Source organism: Anser cygnoides, chromosome 2, assembly GCF_040182565.1.
Source record: "Anser cygnoides isolate HZ-2024a breed goose chromosome 2, Taihu_goose_T2T_genome, whole genome shotgun sequence".
NCBI lineage: Eukaryota > Metazoa > Chordata > Aves > Anseriformes > Anatidae > Anser > Anser cygnoides.
Window position 1 is genome coordinate 137,983,066 of NC_089874.1, and position 12,381 is coordinate 137,995,446.

Consider the following 12,381-nt stretch of genomic DNA (forward strand, 5'->3'; position numbering starts at 1 on the left):
TTTGGTAAATTTTCATATCATAAAACCAGGAATTTGATTTTCCTTTAAAGATAAACTGATTTTTATATGTAGAATTTACTACAAGCATTCCTCAGCCAGTATTTTTACCCTTAAGAAGGGCCACTTTTTGCTCAACTTCCTCCAGTTGTCAGTTGTGTGACAACCATATTTAGAGGTAATCAGACAGGTCATATTACAAAAGTTAGTCAACTCATGTGAAACCTTAGCCCTTACACTTAACGATATGTCCGATGCATTTCCAAAGAAAAGTGACTTAAATTAATTCAACCTGCAAAGTACCACAGAGTTTTCTCAATGCATGTGTTCTTTCAAAATATTGTGTACAAATGAGAGATTGCTCATCTTATTCTAAAGACATTAAGGATTTTTTTCCTCTCTTCTCTCTCTCTCTCTCTCTATATATATATATATGCCATGAACTAATTTAGGATCCATCAAATTCTCATCTTCCTGAGCCACAATATGTGTCTTATATCTATGTTGGCCATCCCACCAGGCAATTTTACTACTGTAGTCACAATTCTCTAAAGAAAAACTAATCCAGGATCCTTTCTAATGTAAACTGTTTGCTGCGAAAACACTCACATTTAAAAATAAAGCAATGTGTGGTAATAAAATAAATACAATCAGACTACAAATGTGTAACAGAAGTGGCGTTCCATAAGCACAGCTGTCTCAAAGTCCAAGCTGCAGGCTAGAAATCTTAATTTCAACTGACTCTCTCTTAATAATGGGTTACCTTCCTATAAAGCGTAAAGTCCATCTGCCCCAGGCAGATAAGTTTTGAAGCATTAAAATAGATAAAAATCTAACATTTTCTTTCTTGCATTGAATATGTGAATTCTAGTGTGCTATAATGTGAGAATTCCAACATATGACCATTATGGCATAATATCTCATAGCTCAGCTTGTCATTACTTCACTTGTAATTCTTATGTTAATTATGTTCATAATTACTATAAACAGATGTGGTAGAAATTCATGTGACCTTTTACTGCAGAATGCATTTCTCACTCTTTCCACTTTGTTTTAGCAATATAATACTGAATGAGAGGAAAGTATTTCTGACACACTCTGTGTGCATGTGTGTACATATTTAACATGAAACCGTTTCTACCCCATATATTTCAGCCAAAGGACCACCTATGTGCCAGGACATCGACGTGAAAATGATGGTAACTGAGAAGTTGACCCTGAAACATACCCCTAAAACACTGGGCTTAAAGTGAACCTTTTTGGCTAAACCTAGCAAAAGCCACAATTGAAGCCTAGGACATAAATGGAGCACTGCATTTTTATTCAGCACCTTTGTTAATGCAGCAGTATCCTGCTTTACAACTACAAGTACATGACAGCCATACAGCAATTTATTTTACTCACAGCCCAACCATCATCGTCTGTACACAAAACACATTTACAATAAAATCACTGTGGATTTCATTAAGAGAAAGCCTACTCGAATTTCATTTCTTTGGACCTAATCTATAATTAGTGTGGACAGACAGGTGCAAACCCTTCTCCTCTACAGATGGCTACTGGAAATGGTGCAAAATAGCTCCTTCTGTTTAAACAACACACAGATAACCTGCTCTGCTCTTATCACTTACAATTACCTCCATTATACTGAACTAATGTTTACTTTAATAAAATGGCCACTGTTCTTTAAACGTTATTTGGAAACTTTCATATCAATGGCAGAAAAAAAAAAAAAAAAAAGGAAGATGGAAGTCAATGTCTTTCAGATGAAAATATTTTGAAGAAAAAAATAAAAAGCCTTTTGAAAGGGCAGGATATTTTGACTTTGATTTTTACATCTGCTGATCATTTTTCTTTACCCATGAAACCACAGACTATACTACTTCTTGATGTATTTATGCTACCATTTATTAAGCTAATCAAGTTTACTGTAAACAAGAATAAAATAACTGCAATTTTAAAGCAGTTCTATGAAGAAGTAACATTTATGTGGAAAAACAAGTCCCTTTCCATTAAAACTTCAGCATTTAACTCTTTTAGATCTTTCATGTGAAAGAAGGTGAAGGAAATGAAATCTGGAAGCCAATGTTTTAAGAATTTACACTCCCAGTCCTTACACTAAATTCAGCATCAGTATAAACTTGTATAAATATTCTAGGTTGCTATTAAAGGCTGCATGAGAAACAGCAGGCTGCTACTAAGTACATGGCTCAAAGTTTTTAAATTTATTTTGATTTAAAATAATTTCTTTTTGCAGTTCTTCAGACAAACCATAAGAAATAACCTCTTCACAACACCAAGTTCACGTTTTATTTCAGCTGATAAGGCTTCTTGATCTCTGCATGACAACTTAAGTTTCTGCAGAACAAAGAACATGATCTCCCCCCCAGTCTAACAAATCTGAAGCTCCTGCAATAGCAACATACTAATATCCTTATTCAATTAGCTAAAGATTTAACAGTAATGGACTGTGGCAAGTGGATTTGAAAGATGAAAATGACAATTGCAAGCCCTTTCTCCCATCACCCCCAATGCAAATACTGCAGATGCCTATTTCATCCAAAGTGTCTGGCAATGAGGGGTTTGCAGGCTGCACGGTACCTCAATGAAGTGAGCTTCACATTCAATGCCTGTCGTCTGAAGTTCATTTCAGAGAAGTGAGAAACATGATTTGACAGGGAAGAATGTCCTGAACTGACTAGCCACTGGCCAGCACTCCAGGTGGAGCTATTTTTCTCCCCTTTATTCTATAAACAATACTTCTAGCATAAAACTCCATGTGCGCGCAGGCATACATAGTGTTAAGCATATACAGATGAGATGCCGTGTGATGTTTTACTGGTCCATTATTTAGGCAAGAAATGAGTTAACGTTAAGGTGGTCAGAAATGGTAGAAGGCAATGTTTTACTTGAAAAGATTTTGGAAACTATTTAAAAGCTCAAAGCCTTTGAAGAAAAACAACTCGTGCAGCAGTTGCCAGGAAGCAGTGACCTAACACTGCTGTCTGCATTCCATTACAAACAGAATGGTTCTTGTCTCCTCCAGCCCGCTCCCACCGTCCTGCGATGCAGGGCCGACGTCTCGCCGCTATCTCCCCTACGCCTGGCCTGGCTTCGGCTCGCCCGAGCATCTACGGACTTACGGGTGGGGTGGGTTTTTGGTGGGGTTTGGGGTTTTTCTTCACCCTGGTGCGTGATTTGAGATTTCCGTGTCGGAAAGGAAAAGCGATGCAGGAACTGAAAGTAGCAGCAATTACACTGCGAGTTCAGATATGATATAACTGACCTGCAAAAAGTTGTCAGTTATCAAATACACTGCAGCCTCCTAACTGAAAACCTTGACAGCGAGCCTGCGGTGTATCTCGCAACTAATGAAGCCTTTGCCAACTTTGTGTTTTCACAGACTGCATGGTTATGAATAAGCCATATTCAGATCCTTTTCCTAGTATTTTTGTCGATTGAAGGGGAGCCCCAGAAACACCTACCGCTAAAACCAGACCGTGTAAACAAGATAGACTAACTTTCTTTGCATTTGACTGAGCTGAAGGAAATTCCCTGATCATATTGGATTTCCTAAGGAAATCAGCCCAGAATAAACTGAATGAGGTTTTCAGACTTCTCATGGAAAGGTCAAGCATCAGCTTTAACAACCATTAGAAACCAGTTTCTATCTGCTCAGTTGCCCAGATTCATTGAAACTGTTATCAGAAGAGCAGAGCAGAAAACCTGGACAATAGAATTCAAATCTAACGCCTTTCATGTCTCGCCTCAAACTACACTTAACAAAGTTGCTTATTTAAACTTCCCATCGCATCTGTCAGGATGCAGAAACAGAGGAAATGTAAGGCTACAAGGGTATAATTAAATAAATTATATTCACCCTTAGCCCTACCATACTGTGTTTACAAATACAATAATTATGTTTCTAGCTACATGTCAAAAGAAAATATTTTCTGAGTCCTTCAAAAAGCATGCAAGTATTACTCTAAGTTGAAAATAAGTCAAAACAGATTAGTAGACCAAAAATGGGGAGGGGAAAAAAAAATAATAAGAGAAATCCTGCTTTGGTCAGCAACTCAGACCACCATCAGGGGATAAATCAATTTGCAGCAGCTGTGGACAGCCATTTAAGTCTGGGGCCTGAACAGATTAATTAGGGGAAGCGATGTTAAAAGTTAAAGGGGTCAGAGTTACATTAAGCCCAGGAATATTTGCCGGAGCAAGCCCTCGGCTGTGCCTTCCCAAGCCTCCGAAGGGTCCCTTTAGGCAGTCGGGGGCCGGACGGGCGGCGCTGGCCGTGCTGGGGCGGCCGGCGCGGCGCTCCCTGTGGCTTTATGGGTGAGCACCCACCTTCACCCCGTGCCATGCCTGCCACCGAGGGCGACCTGCCGTCCTCTTTGCTCTGCGGAGGCTAACTCGGGGACGAGGCGTGCCGCACAGCCCGGGCGCACCGAGCCGCTTCCAGCCCAGCCGCGGCCGGCAGCGGCAAAGTTGCGCGGCTCTTTTTAGTTCGGATTTTGCTTTCTGCGGCTCTGCGGATCGCAGCCCGAGCAGAAGGGGCAGCCCCGGCCAGCTCCCCGCCAGCAGCAGGCTCCAAGAGACTCCTCCACCCGAGCGGGCAGCGCCTGCCGCGGCCCCGGGCACCGCCGGCTGCTGGAGCGGCCAAAGCCGGCGCCGAGCTCCCGGCCGGGGCAGCCCCGGCCCCTTCTCCCCCCTGTCCCGCTGCCTACTTTCAGTTTCTCTCGAACGCTCTGCAGGAGCAAAGGGCAATGACAAGCCGACCGCTTCTGCTCGCCTACAAGTCCCACGCGGGTGCCCCGGCTAGGGTCACAAGTCCCTTCTCTCCGCTAGCCCCGGTGTGCCCAGCCTCCTAACTTTGGCACTAACAAAAGGGTTCCAAGTCGCCCAAAAGTCCCAGGCTCATCTGCGTGGCCGGGAGGATAGTTTGCATCCTTCAGCCCCCCTATCAATAGTGTTTTACCAACGTGTGGAATCAGACCCTCCAGCTCAGACAGAGGAGATGCCACATTCACATTGTATTGCAGTTTTGGAAATGCAATCCCTAACGCTACCCTGTCGTTTGGGGAAGCGAGATAACTTCCAAAAATCTCTGTGCAATTAAAGGCGGCGCGCACAGCCCGAAATATTTCTTGCAAAATAGCCTGAAGTGATGTTGCCAGTGCTACATAATCCCGTGATTAGAATGGAACAACAACAGCAAAACCCCACCAGAAATATTTCAGGCACTCCGGTTCACATTGGCTAGCTCAGTGATCTGGAGAGAGGGAAGGCAGGAAAAAAAAATAAAAGGAAAAAAGACGAGTCCTAAATCGAGACAGAAACCCTACGCTGCGTGCTTCAGAGGGCTGTTTTCTTGCAGGAGCGGGTGCTTCGCTTCCTGGGCTTTTGAGAGATCCGGGGTGCGAGGTGGCGAGCGGGGGGGAGAGCGGATGGGAAGCTGCATGCAGAGCTAGCCGTGCCCGGCCCGTCGGCAGCCCCGGCCCGCCCGGGTTAGTCACAGCCCCGAGCAGCCCTAGGGGCAAGGAAAAAGGGGAAGAGAAGAGGGGTTCGGGTGTCTTCCCCCCCCAGCCCCGGCCCCGGCCCCGCGCCCCGTACTCACACTGCAGAGGACCGGAGATTCCCACCATTCGCCACGGGCTGCGAGCTGCAAATAAAAGTTCCCGTCCTGCTCGGGGGAGAGCCGGCAGCCCCGGCTGCTGGAGGGGCGAGGGGGTGGGAAAGGGGAGAGCAGCGCGGCGCGGCTTCCCTGCCCAGTCCAGATGATCCACGTCCACAAAAGTCAAAACGAGCTGAGGAGAAACTCCAGCTGCTCTTCCCCCCTCCTCCCTCTCTCTCTCTCTCTCTCGCTTTTTTTTTTTTTTTTTTAAAGGAGGATCAGCTCGAGAGAGAGCCTACTGGTTCCAAGGGAAAGCACGAGAACCAAAAAATCAAGTCTCCAAGCCGCGATAGCGAAAGCCCGGGTCCTTCTCCTCCTCCTCCTCCTCCTCCGCAGCCAGCCGTGATGTGGAGCGCAGGGAGCGGCCGCTGTCAGTGGCGGGGGCTCTGCCTGGCCCCGGGCAGCCGACGCATAGCTCTGCCCCGGGCGGTGCCGAGCCGGTGCCGTGCCGAGCCGAGCCGAGCCGTGCCGTGCCGAGCCGAGCCGCCCGAGGATGCTCCGCGCCCGGCTCCCCCACTAGCAGGCACCTCGCGAGGCAGGCAGCATACTGCCGGCAGCCGGCCCGGCCCCGCTACCCAGGTGCAGGGGGGGAGGGCTTAAAGCAGTGGGAGGTGATAGAGGTAGGAGACATCTGTGTCGTGAGGAGGTTAGTGGGGGTCAAGTATATGTTAACAATAGGCGAGCGCGGTCCCTCTCGGGCAGCCTGCCTGCTCTTTCTTTCTCTCGCTCGCTTTTACCGGGTGGACATCTAACTTGCTCCCTAATGATGCCTCCCCGGCTTTAAGAGTCCAGACTGCCCTGCAGTAACCCAAGACAAACACTTTCTCTAGCCATCTGGAGAGCTCCTGGCTGCTCTGCCTGTGTCTCATCACTGTGTGAAGAGACAGCAGCGCTAGAAATCAAGCCACTCTCAGATCTACTCTCTAATCCCCTTCTGTTAGCTGATTTCCAGTCAGACTGTTTGCTTTCGCATTAGATAATAGCCTTAGAGAAAACAATTATCATTTTCTTTTTCCCTTTGTTTTCGTTCTTTATAAAGTACAGTATCGAGGAAGGCCTTCCTCTCTCTCTCTCTCTCCCTCTCTCTCTCTTTTTAAAAGAAATTTATAGTCTTTCATGGCTTGCAGAACCCAGATGCAATTTCACACTTTCCTGGAAGGGGATTCTGGATTCTTCTAAACGCAGAAACGCGATCACAACTGCAGTGGAAATTAATTACTATCATCTACAATTAATAGAAGCGTGCTACCATTTGACTTTGTGTTTCATTACATAACCATTTCAGCAGGCATCCATATATTTTCTGATTCATCAGTTATTCCCTTCTATGTCTCTCGGAGAATATTATTGTCAGTGATGCAACCTACGGTGAACTGGTACTTTTGCTGTCAAGTTGACACTGTATGAAGAAGGCATCTCCGTGGAAAAGCACATCAACTTCATACAGAGAGGAAAAAATGTGTTTTTTTTGTTTTTTTTTTTTTTCAGGGTGCAGATAATTGATTGGATCTGTCAGAACTGCCTGGGCATTTAGCTTTTTTTTTTTTTTTTTTTAAGTAAAAACATTAGCGTAAAATAAACTTCTCATCAGCCTGCATTGTTTATTACTGTACGTACGTGCGCACGCACACACACACACATATGCTATAGACCTGATCTTTCAAATTTGTAAGTGCCTAATTTTAAGCACTTAAATAGACCTATTGAATGCAAAGTAACTTTACATGCATTTACAACAGGCCACATACACGTTCCTGGAAAGGACATTTATGAGCATCATTTATCCACCTCTGTGACGGCCTTTGAAAATTTGGTCGACTCTGAAAATATGTTTAAAATAAGTTTTATGATCTGGATAAATCTACCTTTTCTACAGATATCTACACAGAGCTCTAATGAACAGATTGGCATAGCGTAATAAGGGGTCAAGTTTACCTTGAAGTAAATTCAGCTCAGCGGAGCATAAATCGGGACATGTTTTGTTCTACAGTGATTTCAATTTACAAAAATGGTGAGAAGCCACAAGCCTGGCATTAATTTCTGATTTAAAAGCTAACTGTTTTACAGTGGTCTATTTCAAGGCCAAAATAATTGGACAATCTTTAAAAAGTATTTTCAAATATTTTAAAATAATCTAAAAACAGCACCTTTTCCAGGACTACCTTTGTGTGCTGCAGATCTAGAAACTTTAGTTGAGCCTGCAGATCTTTGTGGTAAGATACTTTCATCCCCATTGATGAATATGTAAGCTGAAAAATTAATAAGAGATTTGCCAATGGTCACAGAGCACGTTTTGTTGAAGTGTCAGGGACTGAATACTGAGTCCTAATTTTTAGCATAAAGAAAAAGAAGAGAAAAAAAAAGGGGAAGAAAAAAAAAAAAAACAGCACTTACCTCTGGCTTGTACCTTTAGTCTGAAAGATCAAATGACTTTCTAGGTATTATCTTCCAAAATTGGGAAGGAACATCATTTAGAAACTCTGGAAACTCTAGTCTGAGCTATCAGCTATTAAATATCTACTTACAAATTGACTAAAGTTTACATACTTTTGTTTTTTCTTTCCGTAATGAGAATAATACAGAAATTACCTTTTAAAACACCAGCCCTGGCTCATATGGCACAGCATTTCCCATTGTGCCAAGTAAGGACAAAGCCTGCTCAGATAGCAAAGTGTAGCAGAGAGTGGTAAATACAGACTCCCTCATGGTAACTATACTTCCCCCAGACATGCTGGGAGAATAAATTGACACGATTCCTAAATCATAAAAGATCGTAACTGTCAAATATTGTCATTATATTCCAAAGCTGATGACTGAAGCCTGGCTTATTGCAAACTTCTCTTACCCATACCTTTTTCTTCTCTCTATTTATTTCCTGGAGAAAGTAGATATGTTTTAGTGAAAAAGGAAAAATAAACATGTTCTTTGAAAGATGAATTCATGTTTCAGGAAGAAAAAAAATGCAGCCTCACAGTAGACCTCACAAATACTTGGTAACTTTACACCCTGCAGATTTTTTCTGCAGACTGTAGCTGCCATGTCTGATTTGACATATGAAGGATTTACACTGTGTATCGCTGTGTGACATTGTGTGAGAGAAAGGCTGGTAGAAGTATAGTTGCACATGGAAGTCAGAAATATCCTGCTAGGCTGTCCAAATCTGACTGTATTTTGATTGTACATAGACGGATCAAATGTTCAGAGCTGAAGCATGGCTTGCTCTTTGCTGTGAATAATTATATTATGGGCAGTCATCTGCACTGAAATTCTTGGAACAGAATTTCTATATCAACTCACCTCACCGCTGTTTAAAAATAGAGACAAGTATGTCCCTCCTAATTGTCACTGCCTTGCAACTCCGAGTGTCAAACATTGTCACACGTCCCTGTCCAGAATCTGCTCAAACACTTTTCCACTCAAACTGTGCAGACTTGAAGTCCACGCCTGTTTTGCCAGTGATGTCTTTCCATTAAGCAACTTCCATTCCTGAAAGGCTCGCTTTCACCCTCCGGGAAGCACACGAGAATCTCCCTGTTTGTTTCATTTGGGGCTGGATTAGTCCTTAGAGTACGTATAGTGGCTGGATTGTGGCTGCTGCAGCCCTCATTCGACAAGCACTCATTTTGACTGAGTGGCACAATAAATGTTCCTATAAAATTAAATAGTCAGATACAATGTTAAGCTGGATCTCTGGCGGCTTTAATTTATAAGCCTTCCCCTTACCCATGCCTTTCCCTTGAATTTACAAGTGTATTTTACATGTTAGCGTGGGCCACAATTTGTTTTCATCTCCTGCTGCTTGTGCACCTCTTGCAGGTTGCATGCTCCAGAGGACTGCAGCGGGAAGGAGGCAGATGCACGATGAGCATCAATGTTAACAGATACTTTCTTTGGAAAATCCTTCATGGTTTAGCCAGGGTACAGGCTAAATCCTGCCTTTACCCTGTGCATCAGGATGAGCGTTTGATAAGAGGAGCAGAAAACATGCAGCAGCAGGATAGATCCACCCTTTAGTATGCAAAGCATGTCCACTAGGTGATGTACATGCTGCAAGAGCTGCCATATCACCTGCTTGTCTCCCTTCATGCTATTGTTTACCCTCTGCTTTTGGTCGTGATGAAAACATATTAAGTTCCTTCCAAATCAAAAGAAAGAGGCTATCTACTTTCAGGAGTTTGCAAGCTCCACGCTGATGTATATTTTGATGTCTTCTCCTTGTCTAATGTGATAGATTTTAGCCTTGCTTCATGTATATTAATTTGGGGAATTCCTTAATTAAATTCTATGCTAAGGACATTTTTTGCATTCTTCTTTGCCTTTTGACATTGTTAGAACTCCTAAAAACCCTTTATTGTCATGCCATACTGAAGTACTTTGCACAAGTATATATGCACTGTGACAGAGAAAGAAAAGCTGGGTTATTTTGGATCACATAAGCAAAAGATCACATAAGCAAAATTTATATATTGATGGTCATTTGCAGGAATGCCAGCTTTGTCACAACAGTCACTTATTTTCGGGGAAATATGGCTTCTTATTTAAAAAAAAAAATCTTTTTCACAAGAAAAAAATCTACCGGTTAAATATAGCAGCATCAACAAAAAGAAGGAGAAAAATATTTTGAAAACTTTCACAGACGCAAAAAGCTTATCTTGTCTTAATCTGTTTCATATGATTTATTTATACAAATAAATATATGTTAAATATTTATTACATGAATATTTAATCTTAAATGTATTTTAAAATAGAAAATATTTATTTTTAGTGCTGAGATACTTTTTTTTTCTCTGCTGAAAACAAAATGATAGGTTGTATTGGAATAACGCAGGCTCAGAGCTTCCTCTGTAACAAACGCAAAAACACCAAAATGAAAAGAATGAATTCCATTTTCCATCAGTGCCAAAGAGCAAGAAACATTTTCCTGTTGAGGTTCCTGGAAGCAATAAGTGCTGTATTAACTGCCATGCAGCACACGCACACACTCACGCAGGGTACCTCACCGAACCAGGAAAACCATTGCCCTAACGCACATGCATCCAGTTCCTTAACTTCCCACCTGCTGGGCAGCCACCTGCAATAAGCAATCGTGGTCTGTTATCAGACAGGAATAAAATAAGCAGCCACAAAGCTGTTTACCTAAACACCACGAGAAGTCCCCCAAAAGCTGAGCTGCAGGCAGGGTTTCTCATGCAATCTCCAAAGGACAACACATTCCCTAAATATACCTACTGTTTAACAGCAAGTATCTGCAACATACATAATGGTGAGCACGAATAAAATACTCTAAAGTAATGGATCCAAGGTGGAGTAGCTACTCCAGGTTTCCTTCTGTGCATACACAGCTCCTCAGTGCTAGGTCTCCTAAAAAGTCCGGTGGCAGAAGGGTAACAACATAACTCTCTTATCTTTTCCACTGACATGTTGACAGGACATTATTCCACTTACACATGAGCTTAAATTGGGAATATAACTGTGTTTTCCTGCTGGCTACAACTAAGCAATATACTGACAGGGCTGCTGGATCGAAGATCTGGCTCATTCAGATTTCATGAAGTGAAGTGATGTCCTCTTTTGGGATAGCAGACCTCCAAATGTCCAACAGCAAATGAAACCAAAGTGGACTAGTTGGGAACTTTATTAATATTATGACCTCAGGATGATGCAACTGAAATCACATTTTCTATCCACCCACAACTACTGTTTATATTTACATCAAACCGAATTAAACAAATATATATTTTAAAGCCTACACCTGGGAAATAATAATAAAAAAACCTGTTCTTGAAGGCTGTTTTTGTTATAGTGATTACTTCAAAATGCATATGACTTTTTTTAATCTGGAAAACTGTGTCAGAGATCCATAAATAATACTCTAGAATATGTTTAGATAAACTATTCTAGTTTCATTTACATTGTATTTACGATTATGTACATACCTACATGTTTTGACTATTTATATGCTCACAATTGAATTTATACTTTGCCTTGCCTTTGTGATTATTTTATAATCCACAAGACAATAATTTAAAAATCAAGGTTTAACTACAGTGTAGTGCACCACTTAAGGTGGAAAAAAAAACATATATTAACATAAAGTAGGTATTTTATTTTATTCAAATAAAATAACAAGTATCATAGCAAACAAAGACGATACTTCAAAGTTTCAGGCTGCTGTGGAAAAAACTCAGCTAGATAATCAATTCTGATACTACTTCACTTGTTGGACTCTATTTAAAGCCTGGTTTATTTTTAGAAAGAAACTGATGAAATCTAGTTTGCTCAGGGATAGTTATTTGCAGATCAATAGCAACTTAAAATGTTGTCTCATATGCACATCATTACAGGGAAGATGCTTTGATACATCAGTCACTTATTACATCTGCTCTCAGACAAACAGGAAAAGTAGCAGTACTGAAAAAAATGGAGTCTTGTAGAAGACAGAAGCCATTTTCCCCCTTTCACTGACAAAAGGTTTTTTTTTTTTTTTAAATACTTTTAAAGATGAAAGTTAAAAGGATATTGGAAATAAATAAACCATAATGCAGAGAGGGCAAAGTACAGTGAGAGAAATACTGTTTATAGAACAAAAAGGAAATAAGCTTAACACTTTTAACTCTACATAGTGCAATTCAAAAATTTACATTTTAAAGGGGAAGTAACAAAAATGTTGGCTGTGAATGAATCTGCCTAAGAAAACCCAAGTTACA

The 12,381-nt window shown here is 41.8% G+C and overlaps 1 protein-coding gene across 2 annotated transcripts in view; it reads right to left on the reverse strand.

Moving 5' to 3' along the window:
• Window positions 1-6,485, reverse strand: part of RUNX1T1 (RUNX1 partner transcriptional co-repressor 1) — a 114,530-nt gene extending 108,045 nt beyond the window's left edge. The window contains exon 1 of one of the 2 annotated variants that reach the window (XM_066990587.1): window positions 5,618-6,485. Coding sequence is in view for 1 of the 2 variants with exons in the window: in XM_066990588.1 (XP_066846689.1) it covers window positions 5,618-5,645 (28 nt within the window). In the remaining variant the exon portion in view is untranslated. The remainder of the gene's footprint in view (window positions 1-5,617) is intronic. The other variant, XM_066990588.1, reaches the window with a different exon arrangement.
• Between the last annotated feature and the right edge of the window lie 5,896 nt (window positions 6,486-12,381).